This window comes from Protomyctophum parallelum, assembly GCF_964188405.1.
Source record: "Protomyctophum parallelum genome assembly, chromosome: 19".
Lineage (NCBI taxonomy): Eukaryota > Metazoa > Chordata > Actinopteri > Myctophiformes > Myctophidae > Protomyctophum > Protomyctophum parallelum.
The window spans coordinates 38,406,938-38,430,705 of NC_139717.1; the positions used below are offsets into that span (position 1 = coordinate 38,406,938).

Here is a 23,768-nt window from a genome sequence, read left to right on the forward strand (position 1 = left end):
TTTTTTCTTTATTTGCCGATGGGTTCTCAGATTGATGTTCCTCAAATGTGGCTCCGCTCCGCGGTTCAAGCTGAGAGCATTATAGACTTTGTCAGGCGAAGGCTGACTGTGCTGAACAGATTAGGCTACTATACTGCCATAATGAAGTCTATATTCTGGAGTATCTGCTACTGCGTCTCGCTGCTGTTGCCTGATGTATTGGCAACGTACATGCTTAACGGAATGGACCATCAGCAGCAGCAACTATCTGCTCAAAGCTTTGCACAAACCAGAAATATTGCAAAACCACCGCTTCGGACTCTGAACCCATCCAGTAAGTTTTACTGTAGGCTGGCTCTCCCTACATATTTATACTTTTCTATCGCTTTTTCAGCTGTAACCTTTTTAATTTTCAAGCTATTGCATGCTTTGTCAAAGCGAAGCAAATATAATGTCCATGCAATATTTGTAGCATTTACAGTATTTTAACCTTTAACCACTTTTAGGACTGAGGCCGATTCTACAAATGCCTTCTAAATCCTAAGAAATACTCAAATAAATAAATTCAAATAAATATTTTATACATAGCAACAAGAACCCCAAAATGGGTTCCCTCTTATGGTAAAACCCCTAAATGGGTTAAACTAGCTGTTACCCTATAGTCTTTGTAAAACGGACCATAGAGACGTAGGCTATAGTACTTGCTTTTTTTCCATCTACACAAAATAAATTCGCCTCTTCCCTCCCAGAATATGGATGCTGGGGTTCAAGTGGTTAATGGTTTTTGAAGAAGTTGCAAAGCTATGGAAATTACTAAAAACTATTAAGTTTGAAAATTGCCCAAAATCTAAGGCTGGCCTAACATCTTTCAGAATTTTTGGCTTAACTATTGATTCGGGCATTTGGCAATCATATAAGTTCACAATACTTTTACCAAGAATACGCATGAAATCAACAACTGAATTAGTTTCACAAGCACCTCCTTATATTTCATCAGCTTGTATTTAACGACACACAGGTGGCTGAAAATATACTCATGCTTCGACCTAATCATTTGTCTCTGCCCTTAAAAAATGTGCAAAGACCACTTACTAAAATTGAGTAAGCTGTAGTATATTATACACAAAAGACAACTTACACTCCTTTCAACATACTAATGTGCTCATTCGCTTCTCCTCCCTGGTGGCCCATAGTTCATGGCAGTGATTACAGGTATAGAGGGTATCATTTCCACCACCACCAGCAACCAAGGATGCCACCACTGCTGGCGTATCAACCCATCCCTCTATCTCCACCAGCTTACCACAGACCTTTAGTCCCTATGCCACCATACCACCATCAGTTCAAGGGGCCACTGCAGCCACATATGTACAACGTATTTAAAGGGCCATCTCCACCAGTAGCCCACCACCAAAGAGTCAAAGGCCCATTTCCTGCAGTGGGTCATTACAAATTTAACGTATTTAAAGGGCCATCTCCACCAGTAGCCCACCACCAAAGAGTCAAAGGCCCATTTCCTGCAGTGGGTCATTACAAATTTAAAGGTCCATGCCCATCTACACCACTGGTTAAGCCAGAAGTGCCAACTACCCCTGTGGTATACCTCCCCACCATCTTACCAAGTCTACCAACAACAACTGAGGTATACCAGTCCACTGTTCCACCAACTCTACCAGTGACTACATTGGCACCCACCACTGTGCCACCAGTGGATACCACCACTCCCCTGATGCTACCGGTCAGTACCCAAAGCGGCATCATCACCACCATCAGTCCAGGTAGAATATCCCTAGTCAGGTTTATTTTGCAACCCAACCCGATGTAGGCTACCTCACTGCTTTCAAGTTCAGCTTTATTGACTTAATTTGACAAACGTAGTGATGTGCAATCAACATTATTGAAGAGAGCACATTCAGTCGGTCGATTAAATGCTTTCAATTTTGACAGGGAGGTGACATTAAAATTAAGAAAACCACCAGGAATAGCCTACACTTAAAACTATAACTGCTCAATGGGCCTGAGAAATAGGACATATAGTTCAAAAATAAAAGAACAGAATAGTCTAACTTGCTGATGAAGATGTATGAAGCTGTGAGGAAAGTAGAGAAGGGAACCAGAGGAGAGATCATTGGGGGATCTAACCTGAGGCTAGGCGGTCATCTTTTGCTTTTAGGGAAATGAGAAACAAACTTGATCTATGAAAAGTCTGTGGTGAACTGTTTACCGCAGAAGATACAGTATGTACAGTCCTCTTGTATGACATACTATATCATTTCACTAGAAGCTAACCTGTCTGTCATTTTACCACTGCAGCGATGCACAACCGTATGTTATGCATCCCAAATCAATTTGAACAAACTTTCACAAAATTCAGCTTTGGATTTTATAACGGAACCATTCTAACTGAAAGATGTCAACAAATAAACTAAAATAATGTTGTTCATTGAATAACACTTTGGCTTTTAGTGTGAAAGGAACTAAAGTGCCTTTCATTGATCATCAGAACCAGACTCTACGTGCATGAGCCGCCCACTGGATCTGGTATTCATCATTGACAGTTCTCGGAGTGTGCGTCCCGGTGAGTTCGAGAAGGTGAAGATATTCCTGGCTGACATGGTCGACACACTGGATGTGGGAGCAGATGCCACCAGAGTGGCTGTGGTCAACTACGCCAGCACGGTCAAGATAGAGTTCCTGCTTAAAGACCACCTGAATGCGCTCGACATGAAGAAAGCCATCTCCAAAATTGAGCCCCTAGCAGCCGGCACCATGACAGGACTTGCCATTAAGACGGCCATGAATGATGCCTTCACAGTGCCGTCTGGCGCCCGGCCCAAATCCAGGAACATCTCTAAGGTGGCGATCATCGTGACTGATGGAAGACCTCAAGACCAGGTGGAGGAAGTGTCTGCTGCTGCCCGTGGTTCAGGCATTGAGATCTATGCTGTTGGGGTAGACCGCGCAGACATGCGCTCCCTGCAGCAGATGGCGAGCATTCCTCTAGAGGAGCATGTCTTCTGGGTGGAGACCTATGGCGTTATTGAGAAGCTCACCTCCAAGTTTCGGGAGACCCTGTGTGGTAGGCCTAAGAGGAGCCGAGGAGACCTTTCTCCTGCTAACATAGGTTCTAGGATAGAGCGTCGCAGTCCCGCCCCCTCGAGAGACCCGGAAAAGAAATCCCTGTTCATCTTCCTCATAGACTTTTCAGAAAGTATTTATTTAAAGACGTTTACGCCGCGGACAAAGCCAACTCTTGTCGTGACAAATCATGACAACAAACACAATTCTTCGGGCTGAACAAATAATTAGAAAGAAGAAGAAAACGTCAGGTTTAAACACTTTTTTTGTTGTTTTTCTTCTTTGTAATTATTAGTTTGGTCCAAAATATTGTGTTTGTTGTCATGATTTGTCACGACAAGAGTTGGCTTCGTACGGCGCTTATACGGTCTTTAAATAAATACGTTTTGAAATGTCTATGGAAAAAATGCATTGGAAACTATTTCCTGGGCCTGGCGTCGTCATGAAAGGGGGCGGGACTTCGGCGCTCTATAGTGGACATCTTCAGTCTACAGGGGGGCGATAAACATTTCATAAATGATGGAGTGATTAAAAACAAAAGTATGTGGTCAAGTGTACGCCACATTCTGTATGTATGTATGTATGTAAAATGTGGACAAATATAAAACTAAATGAATTTATAATCAATAATACAATCCCCCACCCCCACATGGACTGCAGATGTGTTAATAGTAGCTTCTAGTAGCTAATTTAAGCCCACTGTAATGTATACAGTTCACAAACTTATAATAAAGCATCATCAATGCTTTGAACTTGTTATATTTATTGTTTTTAATGTGATATTATGAAATAATTCCAGTGATAATCATGCAGTAGAGCCTCACCAATAATCACTCAGGAATGCAAGTTGACTGAAATAAATTGAAATAGCTGACTATAGCTTATTACTTATACTACGGATTTGATGCTGCGCCATTTATCTTGATTGTAGAAGTTCACACAAATGAGGCTCAACTACATTTTGAAGTTTGACTTGCCCTGTCCTTATTTGTTGATGTAACATAGTTATGTTGTAGTTGGTAGTTTGATTTAGTTTTGTTTATTCGTCGTACAACCCATTGTGCATTAATGACTAATCCATATGCAAATGACCATGGCTGAGTTGGCGTGAGCCATGAAGGTGTATGATTGCATCAGATTGACTACCTGACATCATGTGACATGAAATGCAAAGCTGTCAACATGGCCCATGTCTGAGTACATACACCTTTACACAATATTGCCCACCAAACTCAGACAAAAGTGTCCTTTGTATCTACAATTTCATCGAAACTGGCTATGGAAAAATGTTAGGTAAATAAATATCAGTAATAATCCAAATAGGGTTCTTTGTCTTTTGCCATCCATTGAAAGTGAGAATTTAAACAAATCATAATCCAATTTTAAACATTTAAATATATGTTTGAAACATTGTGGTTCTATAAGTGCAGAAGCCTTTAATATTGTCAATTACTTTTAGTGTTCCACCTAGAGATGCCTAACAACATGCCATCCTATGAAATTGTACCCATGCTTCCGGCTTTACAGCGCTATCCCTTAACCTTGGCTTGTTCTAGGTTTGGACCCCTGTGCCATAGGACATGACTGCGAGCACATATGTGTCAACAGCAACAAAACCTATTACTGCAAGTGCCGGAATGGTTATATCTTGAACGAGGACAAGAAAACATGTTCCCTGAAACCACGTAAGAACATAAAGGTTACTGTGGTTCTGACTTTGACTTTTGCTACTCTGACCAGTGTGCAACAAATAACAGTTTGGGGAGATATAATGGCTGGTCAGAAGATGTCTTTTGTAGAGAGTTGTGAAGAAATATATGTATTATGTATTTGGCTTTTAAGCGGTGCATCAATGACAATGTTTTTCACAAACATCTGAACCAACTGTTGCATAATCCTTGACACTTACATTCACTGTTGGTTTGTTGGACAATGAGCTGGTAACACTGGTGGAGTTGCTTCAACGTTGCTGCAACGTTGTCACAGCATGTGTTACTTAATCACAGCCTTTCCAGGTGGTACATGCATACCTCATTATTTGTTTCACCAATCAGAGAACATAGTGAAACGGTAAGATGTTGGTGGTATGTATCAGTATGGCTGCTCCTTCAAGGCCAATGGCAGAACTTTCATAATTATGAATGTGTTTGTGGATCTGGTTTGTAAATGAGTAGAGTAGAATATTCCCATCTATCTATCTATTAACATCGTCTGTGTTAATTTAACTTTGAGAGTGTAATAATGGGTCAAGGTTTTGAGTCAAATGAACAGTGATGATTGTATTCTTCATAGTTTATTTTTTCCCAATGTGATCTGCTGCACTAAATGTGAATTTCACTTTCATGCCGGTGAAGAGGTGAAAGTGGTGGTGGTGGTGGAGGACCCCTGCACATGCGAGGCCCGCTTGGCTTTCCAGAAGCAGACACAAGCTGCCATCCTGCAACTCACAGCAAAATATATCCTTTCTGTTGTCATATCACTGAAGCATTCCCTTAGAACGGCATACAGTAGCCAGCGCATATAGCATTTTGGATAATCTCTGTTGTGCGTGCGTGCGACAGACACACACACACACACACACACACACACGCACGCACACACACTTGATAACAAAACTGTTTGTAACATGATGCTAAAGATGAGTTTTTACAGATGACGAGTTAACATGAGCAATAATTTCTCCATAAATGTTTAAGCAAACTGCCTTATTAAATTAATTTCCTTCACTGTTCTCACTAGCTGATGTGACAAGCAGAGTGGAGCAGATTGAGAACATGGTGGGTCGTGCGTAAAGGCAGACACAGTGGTAAGGATTGATACATCCTCTCACAGATGATTGGTGTTGCTGCCACACGCCGTCGCCATAGATTGACATTGACTTCTTGTTTATTTATCCTCTGCAGAGCCTTTCAGTGTCAGCTTCGGAGCTTCCTGTCAGCGTCACAGCCACGGACTACTGCAAAACAGGCATGTAGCTCCTTCTACCTCTAAAGGTTTTCAACCACAGATCATCTGGAGCTGTGACGCACAAAGTCTATGTGGCACAATTTGGTAACACACAAAAATAAACTCCCTGGTACATCAGATCAGTTTGAATATATAGCCTAATGACTGAAAGCGCACCATTGTCTGATATTGTTCAATCGGCTGTCAGATATACAGTATTTACAATATATTCTCCAAATACCTAATATAATTTGTAATAAGCAATGATGATGTATGTTTCTATTGGTTTGCTGCAAGCCTCTTAGATAAGTGTATCATGAAGAAATTGAAGTCCTGTATTGACAGGTTTATATTTGTATTTTGTTTACTATGTGAAAATGTGTGTTGTATTAAAATGTCTCAAAGTGAACCTCTCTGCATGAGATGCTAAAAAAGAAAATGCTAAATTATTTTCGTATTCTTTTTGTATAAGCTCTTACAATCAATTTGTATGTACTTTATGCTCTTCCTAAATACATGGATAATTGGAATTAATTTGGTAATCATGTACAGAACTGAATAAATTTGAACAATAGACATGCTTCTTGTGTATGTTTATTAGCCCACAGAGGTGAGTTACCGTGAGGCGTGAGCTTTTCTCTATGACTGGAGAAATGAGGAAATATATTCTAAATATTGCACACAGTGGAGAATATTACACACATTTTCACACATTGTAAAGACCCAACCTGTATTTTTATTATCCAATGAAAATGAAATGCATTGCCCGACATGTATTGTTGGGCTGCCAACATTTTCTTTTCAACATCTGCAATGTTTTTAACCCTGACAAGTACTGCGTTTTACTGTTCACAATCACAAACATAGCTTAATCCATCTACAGGATTCTGAGGATATTTCAGTGATGTCAAACTCCCCATAACCTACAGTAGATGTATGGGATGCATACTGTAATGTCACAGGGGTCATTTCCCCTGTACAGTAGTGTCAACAGCATTAGCTTACTATCAGGGCTTTGGGAGATTCAACACATTGGTCCAAAAAAATGTATGTGATGATACAAAAGAGATATTATATCCGTGTATTTTATATAACTCTGAAATCCTATGACTCTGTGCCAGTATAGAAAAGTAAATATCTTAGTGAGGCACTGACATTTCTATTAACAATGTGTTAAAGCAGGGATGTCCAAACTTATACAAAATATATGAAAACATCAACGGGCCAACTACCTACCTACATATCATAATGTACTTTCAGACCATATTAAAGGCATGTACAAATGCATTGCATTTCATCAAGCTGTGAATAAAACACAAATAACTCAGCCTTTTTTCAGCCTTATTTAATATTACCAAATATGAGATGTGCAAGGCATTTATAATGCAGCTACCAAGTGGTTAACAATCATGATATAGTAGTATAGCTACAGTAGGCTACATCTCTCTTTCCTTTGCATTACAATGACAGTCATTGACAGGCCCATATTAAACCAGAGATCTCAAATCCTCATGCCATAAATAAATAAACAATCTGTGTTTAATGGCTATTTTCAAGATGTTTTCTCTGGAACGGAATCAATCAATCTGCTCAGCTTAAAGCTTGTAGGACGTGTGACTTTGAGAACATTAAGTACATTGATTGGGGGAGACCGCAATTGGCGAGCAGGCCGGACTTTGGAGTGTACCATGACTTTACAGAAATAGTGAACGTTTGAGAGATTGAAATAACAGGCCAGATGAAGTTCTTCTTAAACATTTTATTAAAACTACCATATCCATAGATGAGGATGAATAACTTTCAAATCTGTGTGAGTGGCAAGCACCCGGACCTGATTTACTAATGTAGGTAGGCCTACTACAGAATGCTACTGGTTTTACCACAACTTCCTTTTCACACCTCAATTGTTGTCCAAAAAAACATAAATCCAAAGGAAGAAAGAAAAGCACTGTGTTTGCCCTGGAATGAGTTTACTCTTTTGTCTGAAACACCACTGACAACCATACTCTCCTGTCTGCTATGTCTGTGTGAGGTAGTCAGTCAACAGTCCAACATTTACCTCTAGTCTGGTTTGGATCCTCTCCCTTCCTTTTACCACCCAGCTGTTTTCTGGTTGTTTGCCATTCCACTGGCTTTCATGGATACCACACACAGGCACACACACACACGTGTCTGCGCACCCACCCACGCACGCACGCACGCACTCAAACACAGACACAGGCATTTGAAAAGCTGGGACAGTATGTCCTGGTATGCATGGTATACTGACATAGCATTGGTATGTTACTACTAAAAGTTATTGAGTTGGAGTTGGAGTTGGAGGAAAGGATTTGTGAGGCTGCTGCTAAATGTGCTTTTTTGGTGGAAATATATATTTGCCTTTGGAAAATTGTGTTTTTATTTACTGACTGAGCTTTTTGTTTTGTCTTCTACAAACTATTGAAGGCCACATATTACATCAATAAGAATTGGTATATTATCACAGAGGCATCTCGATTTTTCTTTTTTTTTTTAATGTTCAACAAGTGGCCCAGGCCGTGGCGTAACGGTCTGGGCACCTGACTGGTAATCCAGTCGCAGTGTGCCGCGGGTTCGACTCCCGAGCCCGACACGGCCTTTACTGCATGTCATCCCCCCATCTCTCTCCCGTTTCCTGTCAGCCTACTGTCTGTCCCTTCAAAAAATCAATAAAAGGCGTAAGCCGCAAAAAAATATCTTAAAAAAAAAAAAAAAAATGTTCAACAAGTAGTTGAAACAGAGTTTCATTATTATATGGGCATGGCCACGTAGCCTTTGGTGTGGTCAATTTGTTAGAGCTATGCAAAAGAAAATGTTTAGGGTAAATTATGATGTCAATAATTCTTGCCAGTTTGTTTAGGGTAAATAATGGAGAGATGATGAAATTTGTGCCAGCGTTGTTTAGGGTGAATTATGATGTAATTCGTCTTTTTAAACAAACAAACTTAAATCTTTAGGTTTTTTTTAAAGGTTACACTTTTTATTCTGACAGCAGCCATTGCTATATTATAGACTAGAGTGTTTGTTCAGTAACATCCCATCTCTCCAGTTCTTTAGTAAACAGAAAATACATTTTCAGTTCGGAATTCCAATTTTGTCCACAATTTTGCCACAAACATAATCTATCAACTTTAATAGTGGTCCAGTTCCAATATTGTCTGCCCATTTGTTTTTATTATGATCATTATTGCATTTCATCACTTCCAATATATCCAGCTATATATGCACTTAGGGCCGATTCATACTCCTATTTTAGAGCCGAATAAAAGTCGGTTCGGCTCTGTAAAGCCTACAATTTGACGTCATTTGAGGTTCGGTGGGGCGGGGTACCGTCCTAAAGTCGGCTCTTCGGTGCTACTGAAAATTTCTGACGAGCCGAAATCATTTCGGCACTACAGCGCCGAAACAGCGGTAAAATAGGAGTATGAATCAGCCCTTAGAGTCAGAAAGTCAATCAGTTTATGAAATCCCAAAATCATAAATGATGCATCGATCAGTGAATAAATCATGACAAATGACACCATTAAAAGGTTTACAACAAACATGCTATTATTTGTGTGAAATAATTAATATTATTACACTTGACTGATATTATTATAAAAGACTTCTGAAAATGTCTTTCTCAATGTTGAATCCTGAAAAAGGATTAGCACAACACTGTGGTTTCGCTGGCGGTTTACTGTTTACTTTGATGGATGTTTGGCCTGTTTCTGCCAGACTACGAGTGGATTTTGATACTCTCTGGTAATTCTCTCAGCAAACAGCAATATTTGGGGTGCTAGAAGAAACACCAAGTCCTGGGTCACTGAACACAAGCTTTTTTTTATAGGTATGTACTGTACGTAACGTCAGTGGTGCCAAAGAAAGCCTTCCCAGTCATTGCTCCTAAACTCTGGAACCAGCTACCTAGCCCTGTCAGGCTTGCTACCTGTATTAAAACACATCTTAAAACAATTTTTTATGCATTGGCTTTTAAACTGTGATTGATTTTTGTACTCTTGTTTAACCGCATTGTGTGTTCTTTTTGTATTTTGCATTTTTGTCAGCACTTCGGTCAGCACTTTGGTCAGCAACTCTGTTGTTTTTAAATGTGCTTTATTTCTATTTATGAAATAGTAATAATAATTATTATATTAATAATAAATAAGAGTTACAAAATGATCTACGAGACCAATCATAATAAAAAAACACTTGTCTGAAGTGACTGGTGCAACTCCGTGTGGGGGTCCCCGGAAGTTCCAGACCCACGGGAACGTGCCCAGGGTGCCGGCCCTGTTCTGGCGAGCCGCGCCGCGTCTGAAACGGTAGAGAAATGAGAGAGTTACCATGTGGGGGTCCCTGGGTGGGGGAGGTCCCCGGAAGGTCGGCCCGGTTCCGGCAGGTCGCCCCGCGTCCGAAATGGTTGAGAAATGGCCGGCCCACGTCCGATATGGTTGAGAAATGAGTTACCGTGTGGGACTGAGTTACCGTGTGGGGGTCCCCACTCCCCAGGGGATCCCTGTACTGTACTGTACTGTACTGTACTGTACTGTCACACCCGAAATGTGTGTGTGTGTGTGTGTGTGTGTGTGTGTGTGTGTGTGTGTGCAGTGTGTTAGGCTGCACAACAGTGACACTTGTGTAAACCAACCAAACGGACAGACACACATAGCTCCTTAATGGAGTGGTTGCACCACTCAAAAAAACAAGTAGTAAATGAAAACAGTAAAGAATTAAGTATATAACCTACATAAAGTGTATTTGGAGGAAAACTCAAAAGGGGGACCCCAGCCCTCCTATAGATCCTGTAAACAGATCTCTATTATGTGCTTTCTTGACCCACGAATGCCTTACAACCCGAGTGCTGTGTTTCAAAGATAATTGGCCCAGTGGCCCCTGCTAGTCTTATTCCATTCCTGGGTTGAACCATCTCATTTTGTGCAAGATTGAAATACTGCATGTGTATAGTGATTTAGACCCGGGCTGGGATCAAACCCCAGTCTCCCACTCGACATAACCAACGCACAACCAACTCGGGTCAAGAGACCTGACCCGAGTTGTTGTGCCGGGTCTTGTCTGGGGCACTCCACACGGCTGGAATGTAATTTGTGCAAAGTATGTAGGCCTATTGTACAGATTAATTGTGATAGGAAAGCAAAGACAGAGAAGATGGGATGACAAGCAGGTCCCAAGCCAGGAATCAGATCGGGGACATCACGTTGTAAACGACAAAATCCATAATGTTAATTTCAGAGTTAAATTATACAGTAACCCTCCAAGTTTTACTGTGTGGTACTGGTTATATGGTCAGTGCTTTTATTGGCTGAGCCACTGACTACTAGACTGTTGAAATATCTACACTCGAATACCAACCCCTACATATAGTCTACTTTATTTTGTTACTTACTGTTATTTTGCACCATTTTACATGACTTGTGGACGTCTTCATGTGAGTCCTGACCTTGTGATGTACTATGACCCGCTCAAGAGTTCTAACCACTTGTGCAAAGTTGTGCATCATCATTGTGCATGGCTGCGTTGTCTGTGTGCCTCGCCTTCAACTGCATCCTCCTCCACTGAGTCAGAAGGTTTGACCTGCTAGAACCTGACCACACAGTCCAGAGATAAATGGGGCATAAAGGAAGTGTCTAATTCCTTGAGGTGTCATTTTCCACCAGGGCAACTGACCCCTCGCTTGGGAGGTCACCCGTGAAGGAATTTCTCACCACTTTGCTCACAGGATTGCTTTTGTGTTTTCCTGCAACGAACGAGTCACTGAGAATATTGAAGCATTCTCTCTCAAATTGAGAAACATCTGTAGCCTATAATTAAGGTTGCCACCTTTGAGATCTTGAAAGGGACACTCTTTACGCCTGTGTGGCAAAGCCGCATTTTGGGGTGCGTTTTGGGGACTGCGACGCTCTATTGCCTATGTATGTTTTGCAGTTTGAAATTAGCAACTGTTACATTGAATAAAGTAAAGTAAATACAATTATGCTTTGGAAAGTTTTATGAAATAATATAAATTATGTATGATTTGAACCTTGATTTAATACATTAATAAACAATCAACCATAATTGTCTACTGAAATAGTCTAGGCTATATGTCCACATCAGAAGCCAGGTAACACATCTTGTATAAACATAGCCATGGTTCATGACTCTCGTATTCATACGAGAGTCATGAAGTAACTGCACCCTGTTTTTGGTGCTCGCTACATTTACAACTTTTACGTATATATAAACATTCAGATTTCAAATATAAAGTACTCACAATTTGTCCCACGGGTGTTATTTAGTGGCAGCACCAGCGATTAGAATTTCTGCATCCCGCGTTGTTTAATAAAAAGCATTTTTATCCGAGCTGTTATTTTGCCTTTGGCTTTCAACTACGCGCCCCTATCGGTCGGGAGGAGGGTGGCACTCGGTGTGTTACTGTGGATTTCCCAAACGAACCCCGTTTGAAAAAAGTAGCCGGGGAGCTCGGATAAAAATGCTTTTTATTAAACAACGCGGGATGCAGCAATTCTAATCGCTGGTGCTGCAATTAACTAACACCCGTGTGACAAATTGTGAGTACTTTATATTTGAAATCTGAATGTTTATAGCCTATATACGTAAAAGTTGTAAATGTAGCGAGCGCAAAAAACAGAGTGCAGTTGCGTCATGACTGTCATGATAATCATCATGGCAGTCATGTTTCAGGTCTATAAAACACAGATACATGCCGATAATAATACTGTAAGTTTAGGGAACTTTACAAATGAGTGTTTTTTTTTTTTAAATACCGGTAACGGTACGATCCCTCTAATGAGCGCATTGAAACCTGATTGGATAGTCTTTCCCATGTCACTCGATCATGACATGTCGTCATTTCCTTGTTAAAGACAAAGTAAACAAACATACCGCAACATTTAATTTCATGGAAGAAGGAGATCTTTCTAAAACTATCGAAAAGGCTCACGCCGAGTTTAAGAAACAGAATTTCCAACCGGCAGAAGAACTTTACACAACATTTATCTCATCCTGCTTGCACATGGGGTATATGCGTTGCTACTTGCGTAGCTTTATTAATCTGCAGTGGGGTTATAGTTAGCCACTATAGTAGCCACCAGCTAACTGGGCAGAAAGCTGCTGCACAGTATATATAGTTTTAACTTTTATATTGTATGGCATTTACACTATAGTTGTATTAACCTCAGGCTCTCCCTTATTTACAGAAAATGTCAAGCTAGCAAGCTGGCTCATGCTTTCAACAATCGCGGGCAAATAAAATACTTCAGGGTGGATTTCTACGAGGCAATGGAAGACTATACTAAAGCAATGCAGGCTGATGGTCAATTCGAGGTGCCATACTACAACAGAGGACTAATTCGTTATAGATTGGGTATGGGTAATGTCTGACACACTGTGACTTTGACATTTGAAAGGGCATTTATTACAGACTGGAGCGACATAACGGCAGCTCCTTTTTTAGACACTAGATGGAGCTGTATACACACCCAATTAATTATGAAGTCAACACACTGTGTTGAAGACAGTACTGTATATTCACATTTAACTTATGTCTTTTGCAGGTTTTTTCGAAGATGCCAAGAGCGACTTTCAGCAGGCCCTAAAGCTTAATCCAGATTTCCAAGATGCCAAAATTAGCCTACAGCAAACATTGCTGGACCAGCAGCACAAGATCAATAGAGGATACTGAATGTAATAGAAATAGACCAAAGACTTAACTTTTCAATGTTTTCAATCTAAAAATGAGCAAATGAAATGTTTAATATCTGTTCGTCATGGGACGCTGATACAAATGAATATATTTCAGCTGCACAGAAATGTAAGAATTTATTTTAAAAATTACTTAATTTAAACCTATTTATTCTCGAAAATCATTGAGATTGATCCTTGTTTGCAGTGCTGTTGAGAATACACACGGCTAATAATTCTTACAAGAATGATATTTAATAATGAAAACACAAGATATCTACAGTATACTATTATAGGCTATGTATGCACATTGCAGTATCATCACTGTAATAGTTCGTGGCCAAGTGTAGACCGTTCCTTGTCACATAACTCAGAGTCACCAGCTTCAGTTTTCAAAATACCCACAGAACTCATGTCTGCATGCATTTTTAAAACCTAGTGAATTTGGTACTGTAACAATAAGGTGTGGGCTATTTCTTGAGTTTGTAAATAAATGGTGCATTTATATACGGTAGGGCGCTTTACATAGATTGTGCATTACATTCACCCATTAACACACACATTTATACACCGATGGTGGCGGAAACCATGCAAGGCACCAACCAGCACATCAGGAGCAATGAGGGGTTCAGTGTCTTGCTCAAGGACACTTCGACACTAACTCTGGGGGAGCCTGGGTTCAAACTCGCAACCTTGCAGTTACCATCCAGCCACTCTACCCCTGAGCCACCGCCTAAATACAGCAATAAAAGTTTTTTTGATGACAGTGTCCTATTTTTATTTGCATGGGTTTATAAGACACCAAAAGTACAGTTTCAGTGGTCAGACCTTAAGTAATTGTACAGGTCTTAAACAAAATATTCTGTCTTAATATCTCTAGATGCAAAGTATGCATAACATCTGCAAGAAAGGTTATACCTTAGAACCCTCCTAAAGCATTTAATAATTTACAGTAGACTTTTCCTGAATGACTTAAAAAGTGCAAGATCAATCAATAATCTACAAATAGGACACTTCACTAAAGAGTTGATCCCTTACAATCTTACATAGCCTACATTACATACTTACTATACTACATAAAAAAATACCTAATCTCAATTTCTCTTAAGTAGAATACTAGCATTATTCATGCAGTTTCTTGGGCTAATGATTATGTTGCCGAAGTATGCACATATAGCCAGGGACCTTTGTAAATAATTATACTTCACATAAACGGGTAACCCGGCCGGTAGGTACACACACATACTGTCCCTGGTGTCCCAATTAGACTTGCAATGATAGGGCTACTCAAGGAGTAACCTTGTGTCACCAGGCTTTCCACCTCAGAGGAGGCTTGTGTAGAGGCTAGCCCATCACTGATCTTTGTCACCTGTGCAACGTGAATCACTGAAACATAAAACAGCTGTTGAGGAATTGGTGATGTCACCAAGCACTGTGTTTCAGAGTTATTGTGTGTGGGGCTCTGCCAGTGCTTGAATTTTGTGGGACTACTGATCTTTGTCATCTTTATCATGAGGAGAATTGGGAGTGTGTAAGTGTCTCTGAATAATTTAACATACGTTTTTCCATAAGCCATTGTAACATCATTGTAGACTTGATGTGTCTTTTCTTTTTAGCATGACATGGATTTTGATTGCTGGAGTAGTCCTCTTGGTTCAAGCAGGGCCAAGTATAAGTTCAAAATCACAGCCAAGTAAGTGCTTAATTCATACTAAAAAAGTATTTTAAGACCTCAAGTCATTTTATGTATGAGCTAATAAATCACTTGAATCATACCTCAAGTTAATATGAGCTAATAAATCACTCCTATCATACCTGAAGTTAAGCTTTCATCAACCGTTTCCTCAAAATAGGCAGTGGTTTAAAGTCAGACTGTGTGGGAAATGTCATGAGGTTGACATTCGACAAAGCTCTTGCTGTGGGGAACCAATTAGAAGTTGAAGCCGTCAGTGAGTATGTCTTAATATCTGGGTCACCAAAACCAATCCTTGTAATGTTTATTAATGCTTTCCAATTCCCCACTACCTCCCAGATGGTTCTCAACACATGCATTTAACACCAATCTTGGCTGCTCAATGTGGATATAGCATGGAATCTGACCCATGGGGTAACACCAGAATCTATGCATCCTTGATGGGCTGTTATGTGGACAATCATGTATGTAAAAAGAGAAGAATACAAGTTTTGTATAATTTTCTATCACTGACTCATGGAGGGATGTGTGTCGGGGTGGAGTAACGCACCTGAAGAGCTAAACCTGCTGCATTTTGTTTTCTGCATTTCTGTGTTCCTAGGAAGATGAGACATTTAATGTTCGCTTGAGACTCCGAATGTACAACACAACTACATCAGATGTAGTTACTCGTAACATTTCTCAAACTTGTAATGACTCGCGTTGGCGCTCGGAGGAGATTCTTTGTGATAGAAATTATATGGAAGTAAGTCACTCAACAATGGGATCAGATATTAAGATGCAAAACCATATTTAAAATATCTAAAATGGTGAGTTTAATGATTTAATATTTGTCTTTTTTTTTTAAGGTGTCAAACCTTGTGCCTGACATTACAGATGACGAGGGCCAGGAAGCCCAGGATATGAAACTTCAAGATGACTCTAAACTCAAAGCAGTTCCCGGTGTACTAGTTTGAGGCTTTGTATTATTTAGATACCGGTATTTATTTTGTGTCTCAAAGGAGTCAAAAACCACTGATTTGGGAGTTGTAAAACTTTTTTTTTTCTTTTCCTGCAGACAACTGGTGCTGCTCATGGTATCTGGAAGATGACATTTCACACTCCTGAGCCAGTGGGGATGTTGCTGAAGGACGCTCAAGAAGCTGGCGTTGGAGCCATGACCACCCCTAGCCGCTTGGTTTTACGAAGTGCATACAACACACCAAGAACTTACACTGAGACTGTAAGCAACCAAGTCTCCTCCCTGCACTCGGTCTCTGCATGTTTTCTTTTCTTATAAAGTCACTTTAAATGTACTCTTTAGGTGGCTGGAGTTCCCATGGAGGTTTTCAAAGTGAGCACGTATTATAAATTGCCAAATGATATCATAGTTATCAACTCGGCAGCTGCGTGTCCTGTAGGTGAGTCTTTTACAATAAACTGAGTTTTATCAATTTAACAAGGTGTACTGCAGTACTAACTTTTCTTTTTCTGCAATAGGTGGTGTGCTCTTTACTGAGAATATGATCTCCTGGCATGTACCTCGGCGTATAACGCCACTAATCAATAGTGGCATCAAAATCTTTGAAATGCACATGGGGATAAATGGTCAGAGGCTCGATAGAACTCAGATGGCTGCCCGCCGCTACACGCTGTCCGCTACAGAATCTCACATCATCACAGAGCTTCCAATTGGATCACCGGATGGTTACTACAAGGTTCAGACACTGTGGACAGACTGTTGATGTGGCTCATTCTAGGGTATGTCTATTTGCATGTTTTATTAATGTGACATGAATTATTGCAGAGTCATGCCCCAGATTACCAGTACCACATCACCTACACGGTTGAACCAATGCTGGAGTTGCTCTGGTGGTCGGAAGACACCCAGGCTGATACCAAATATAAGGTGCTGTTCCCCATCACCACCCCTATGATGCCACGGCCTCTGCACTTCTCTGACAGTAAGTCTCTTGGTAGAAAAAATACCCATTTAATCGCATGAATCCTAGCATCCCACTGTAATAACAGATTTGCAAACTAGCAATGCATCTGGAGATTGTAGGTCTGCTATTTTCTCCAGATTTGTAGAGGGGAAATGCTAGCAGACCTAGTATAGAGCCATAAGGTCCTCGTCGTATATAAGATTTAAGTGGTTAAGCTCAACCCTTGGCAAATGGTATAAACGAAAATTGAAAATTTTACAAATTTAGTCTTTAATAAAAACAAATGGACATACTTTATTTTACTCAAAGTAATAGTTTACTTACAAATTAGCTTTGATTTCAACCCACCACTTTGCTACTGTTGGTCTACTGGAAGCTCCCATAAGTCCCATGTTAGACCCAGAAATGTTGGTTAGTATAAACTTTTATGATTCACATGTCATCTAGGCTTAGAAAATGAGATTAAGCTTGGTTGCTAAAAGTTGCACGTTGAGCAATTCGAGTAATTGGCATAATATGTGACCACTTGCCCAATAGCCTTGCCAATTAGCCACTTTCCCAAATGTGCTGACGTCATCACATTTGTCATGACGGCTATGGCCGTTTTTAGCCCAAGGAGTGTTTTTGTGCAAAACTAATGCTTGGAATGGATTCAGAATGATGAAAACCCCCTAGTTTGACATGTCACATGCTACTTAAATAATCATTAAATTCAGTTTTTGTTTCCTTGTACAGGTTGTTAATGGTATGGTCACATATTATGCTAATTACTCAAATTGTGCAACATGCAACTTTTAGCAACCAAGCTGAATTTCATCCATTAAGCATGTAGATAACATTTCTATCAAGTTTATACTAATCACCATTTCTGGGTTTATGAAAATTCCAGTAGACTATGTTCCAGATACCATCCCTGAGGGAGTGTTTAGGATCAGCTTGGGGAACTTTCTCCATGACGTGGAGCTGGTGAACATCACCTTTTCCAGTGGTGTGCTGCTCACTGTTGATGAGTGCAATGACAAGGGCTTCCATGTCCATGAACACACACACTCCAATGGCTCCAAGACCTTCTCTCTTCAAGTGCCCTTCTCTGACCATGTCGTCCTGAAACATGTATGTACAGTTGATGACTTGTGTAACTGTGTATAAGACCCTTAATTGGAGAACAACTTCCCCCATTTTCAACTTTTCTTCATATAATTGGTCCTCATTAATGCTCATGGTACACTTTACTTCTACTTGTTCTGTCAGAGTAGGGCTGTGGACGGTTCAGAAACCTTCCTAGCAGTGATGTCGTCCACAAGATTTTTGAGGGGCGCTAGCCCCTCCTATATCCAGCTTTTAGTATATGTTCACAAACTTTGTCCTACACAAACATTGGATTCCTATTGACAATGAATGGAGAATTCTATGTCATAGTGTCTGAGCAAATGGGCATGGTGTCTATCTTTGTCCTACACAATCATTAAATTCCCATTGACAATGAATGGAGAATTTTATGTCATAGTGTCTGAGCAAATGGACATATCGATTGCCTCCATTATATCATGCTAACTTTACAGAAATAGAAAGCTTGAAGTTTTCTATTGGCTTGGATGGATGTCACTGGTCAGAAACCCGCCTGGGTTTCTGAAGAGACTCCATTTTCTGCCCCACGAAGGGAGGTGCTGGGAGCGCCGCGGCTGGTGATTGGGTGACCGTTAGTGGGTTAGGGACTGCTGTGTTGTGGCGCGAGCATTGACTATTTTCTGCTTATCGTGTCACAACAAGTGGGGCTGAGTTGGCTCAAGCAAACTTCGCAACATTCCAACACGGCAACTCCGTCGCTTTAGCTCGCTCGGTTGGTGGTGTCTCATCGATCAAGTTCGCTTGAGACGGTGCCCCTCTGTCGCGGTCAAACTATAGGGAGAAAGTCCCCTATGTGGTGCAGAAAACTGTTGCGTCTCTGAAATGTCCACAGCCCTTAAGACACAGGCCGAGTAGACACAAATGTAGCTCCGTTTGGAACCTCACTCTAAGCTCAGAGAAGAGTTCCGTGTCAGGATATCCCTGCATCGGTAGAACAGGGGGTTGAGCCGTCCAAAAACAGTGGTGAACAACTTTCTGCAGTATGTGCCTATCCTTAGTTTATCATCTGGAGCTAGCCAGAAATATTATTACTGTTTGAAAATGGTTTTCGCCACTGTCTTTGGACGGCTCAACCCCATTCTACTGATGCAGGGATATCCTGACATGGAACCTCTTCCCTGAGCTAAGAGCATAGAGTGAGGTTCCAAGCGGTGCTAACAAAAATTATTTGTGAGGACCAATATGAAAATGTTAATTTAAGCTTAAAGTACGACATCACTTTTTTATTAATTATTTTTATTTGAGGATTTTACTGTATGTATGGTCACATTTTAGTGAAGTTGAGTATATATTTTTATTTCCCTCACAGAATCCTGAACCCTGGTTAACAGTCTACTTCCTGTCCCTGACATACGGGCTTGTCATTCAGCCTGAGCAAACTCCCTTCTCTTACACATTAGAGGTGGAGCGAACTCTGCGGGATGTTGGTGAGCTCATGTGGCATGATCTGTCTACCTTTTGGGAATTACTATTACTAATGTATTTCTCATGCTGCTAATGCCATGAGTTTTCTTGTGTGTTCCTGATGACCTCCCAATATTTATTTCTTTAAATTGTATATTTCTGTGTAGCAGTGTACATCTCTTCATCAAAGTGTTAATTTAGCTCATTTAGAGTTTGGGCTTATTAGTGCTTATTGCCATTTCTTCCGTGAAGAGCAAGTCTTTGGTCAACATTATGTACAATGCAATGTGTCCTGCTTGTTTTTAGTTCCACCTAGCGTCACTGGCACCTGTGACCAGAACATGTTTTACATCAGTGTGGAATATGGCAGTCAGGGCCACAACTTCCAGGCCATTCTTGGCAATCGGGAGCTGACTCTTGAGCTGGCAGAGATCTACAAACGCACTGAAAATGGCACACACTTCAGTCTTGTGGTGCCATACAACTCCTCTGACATAGCATTTGAGGTATGTTGAGGCTAGCGCAGTGTGAGAGATTATAACATGACCTTGATGATGGCACTGGCTATAAATCTTTGTTTACAGCTGATCGAGTCCTCATCAGTCAAAGCCAGAGCTGACTTGCTTCTGTGGGAGCCCAACAAGGAGTGGAGACTTGCTGATTTCTCTCTGGCCTGCAACTTCCCTTTGACCACAACTGGTAATGTGTCAAATCAAATTTGTTATTTTTGTTGGCTGTTATAGGAAATTACTGACTAATGGACTCTTTTCAGAATGTCACGCTAATGGAACTGTGACTGCGGTGGCTGTGAAAGTGGAATCTGCCCATACGCTAATCCCTAGTTGGCTGACATTGAAGGACCCATCCTGCAAACCAGTTTTCAGTGATGACCGCTTTGCATATTTCTCTTTCACTGTTGATTCCTGTAGGACCACTAGAACGGTACGAGTCCCCCACATCGTTTTTACTTCATTTTGGTTTATCTGGTACACGATTCATATAATCTCTACATATGGGATTTTAGGTCACTCATTATCATTGGAAGATCTTACCAGATCTGACTGACTTTAACCACTGCATACCTATCCTTAAAGGACCACTTCACCACTTACTTCACCACTTTTCAACCTATCTTCATATAATAGGTCCTCACTAATAATCATGATAAATTGGCACAATATATTTTTCCTACTCAGTCTGTCTCATAGGAGGGCTGTGGGCAGTTTAGAAACCGTCTTCCAGTGACATCATCATTAGGCAGATTCTTTTTTTTTAAACAAGATTTCTTTACAAAAGTTTAGATTTTCATTATCGTGAGAAGGATGGCTTCCATTTTCGCATTGCAACTTTTCAGGACTAGAAAATCTGAAGTTTCTATTAGCTTGTAGTCCCCATCGATGTCACTGGAAGATGGTTTCTGAACTGCCCACAGCCCTCCTATGAGATACAGACCGAGTAGATTTTTTTTTTTGATTATTAGTGAGGACCTATTATATGAAGATGGGTTGAAAAGTGGTGAAGTGGTCCTTTAACCATTTATCCAATCCCTTACAAACACTACCATTAAAAAAATATATATATTTAACCATCTCTGACCTAATTCCTACATTGAATCATGTCTAACCCCACTTGATGCCTACATTTAACCCACGCTGCTCTAAACCAGGGGTTCTCAACCCGTGGGTCGTGACCCTCCCCTGTGGGGGTCGGCAATGGAATGCAATTGCAACTGAATGGCTGGACAATGGAAACTAAGAGTTTACATAGTGCATGCATAAACTTTCCTTAATGATTATATCTGTTTTCAGTATTTATTTATTTATGATGTATTTTCTCTATTATGGTTATTGTAGAGGTCAATTTGTATAGGGTTGGGCTGGGGGTCATGAGACATGGCCAAAGCATTTCCGGGGGTCTCCAGCCAAAAACGTTGAGAACCCCTGCTCTAAACCACAACGTTTAAGGTTATAAATTATTTTATGTCAGTTTGGCTCTGGCTGTTGCACATGTATTATGAATACTGTTGGTTCAGGACTCGGGAGACAATACCTATTTTTTTTATATACTATTCTTTTTTTTTTAAATTGTTTTCCTTATTCCTCTCACGTGTAGTTCTTTGACAACTACGTACTGTATGAGAATGAAATTGGCCTTGATGAGAAGACCATTCATCGTTCATCCAAAGGTCAAACTTTTCCACCAGTTGAGTACAGGTATAAAGACTCCTATCCTGTTTGTAAACTCATTGCAATGTACTCTGTGTCTATCTGTGTGTTCCTGCTGTAGTCCTTAAATACCCTTTGCACTTACAGGCACACAATTTCCTGCTTCTATTTGGTCCATGATACGATGACGATGGCATTCCGCTATAGACCACGGGATACTGAACCTACAGCAGAGCCTGGGTCAGGACAGCTGTCGGTACAAATGAGACTTGCTCAGGGTAAGAACTTGAAACTATAGTATACAAATTGACCTCATATCCAGCTGTTTTGTATACTCTGGACCACTACCAGTGATTATCTTCATTTTTACCTCCTCAGATTCATCATATGAACACTTCTACCAAACGCATGATTACCCAGTAGTGAAGTACCTAAGGGAGTCATTGTATTTTGAGGCGGAACTGGAGTCTGCTGAACCTCAGTTGGAGCTCATCTTGGAGAACTGCTGGGCTACTCTACATGAAAACAGGACTTCTTTACCAAGTTGGGACATCATTGTAGATGGGTAAAGCAATAACTATTGATATGAATGCTTGGAAGACATGGCATGCTACTATTGCTTTCTGATCATAATGAAATTGAAACTTGTAAACCTCTACATTTTATATACGTGCTTGTGTCCATGATTTGCTCAATTAACTAGGTGTGAGAACCTTGACGACAGCTATGTGACAGTCTTTCACCCCATTAAGAGTCACACGAGGGCTGCATTCCCTGGCCATGTAAAACGCTTCTCTATGAAGATGTTTACCTTTACTAAGAAAGATGTTCTGGAAGACCAGGTATACTGAACAGCTGTTTTTTTTTAACATTAAATCCAAGCCAGGTTAATCTGTAGATGCTCACTAGAGTCTAACATGCCTGTGTATTAAATTCTCGAACTGCAGATTTATGTGCACTGTGACGCAGTGATTTGTGAGACTAACAACCGGGTAGATGGCATCTGCAGTGGCCAGTGTGGAAGCCTTGAAAACGTGAGAAACGCCAAGCCGCAAAGCGGACTAAAATGGGGTAAGGACAAACTGCTGCATAACTGTTCCTATGATGCATGCCCCATCTGATCCTAATCCTGTATGCCACAATGCTCAAAGGCACATTCCTTTATGATTATGTAGATTTGCGGTCTAATATAGCATGACAAGCACAGCATGTATGCTTGCTAGCACCAGTGGTCATCAATACTGTATGTCCGTACAAGGACGAATGTGTCCATGGCAAAGACTTGGTCTTGTCTGTGGCAAATTTTGGATTTTCAATTTTGGCATATGGCATATTAGGAGTCCAACTAGTTCTAGTGGTTCTCAAATGTTATTTGCAAGGACCCCATAACTCAGATGGAACCAAATGGGTCAATTTGGTTCCATTTTACAGACCTGTTATGGCCATTCATGGCTAGCTCTTTGTGTTTCTGCTGATATTATTGTTCACTCATTTTGTATGTTGACAAATGTCCACAAGCCAGCATGGCAATAAACCCTGGCTAGTACCTCTTGTGACACACTATCCGTTTGTCAAAGAGAACTCTGCTAATTGTATTGCTTTGGGGGGCAGGTGTACAATGAGTGACCAAAGTACTTTGTTCCAGGGCACAGAAGTAAACGCTCAACCCAGCATCAAACGGAGCAGATCTCTTCTGGACCAATTCACTGGACCAATTCCCTGTTCAAAACCTCAATAGAATCTTCTTAA

The 23,768-nt window shown here is 40.6% G+C and overlaps 2 protein-coding genes across 2 annotated transcripts; both read left to right on the forward strand.

The window, feature by feature from the left end:
- Positions 1-196: 196 nt before the first annotated feature.
- Positions 197-13,705, forward strand: LOC310876964 (uncharacterized protein; the record flags this gene model as incomplete). The annotated part of the gene is made up of 7 exons (XM_083790612.1): positions 197-313; positions 1,173-1,757; positions 2,483-3,058; positions 4,614-4,742; positions 5,421-5,506; positions 5,961-6,024; positions 13,578-13,705. The coding sequence occupies exons 1-7, from the start codon at positions 223-225 to the stop codon at positions 13,703-13,705; spliced, it is 1,659 nt and encodes a 552-aa protein (XP_083646738.1). The 5' UTR covers positions 197-222.
- Positions 13,616-23,768, forward strand: zpax1 (zona pellucida protein AX 1; the record flags this gene model as incomplete). Its single annotated transcript, XM_083790613.1, has 22 exons — positions 13,616-13,716; positions 13,802-13,834; positions 15,321-15,397; positions 15,558-15,653; positions 15,737-15,861; positions 15,999-16,142; positions 16,246-16,341; positions 16,455-16,619; positions 16,701-16,797; positions 16,877-17,094; positions 17,184-17,340; positions 18,212-18,435; positions 19,760-19,877; positions 20,161-20,360; positions 20,439-20,553; positions 20,627-20,796; positions 21,967-22,067; positions 22,167-22,297; positions 22,398-22,584; positions 22,723-22,861; positions 22,967-23,090; positions 23,665-23,768. The coding sequence occupies exons 3-22, from the start codon at positions 15,322-15,324 to the stop codon at positions 23,766-23,768; spliced, it is 2,787 nt and encodes a 928-aa protein (XP_083646739.1). The 5' UTR covers positions 13,616-13,716; positions 13,802-13,834; position 15,321.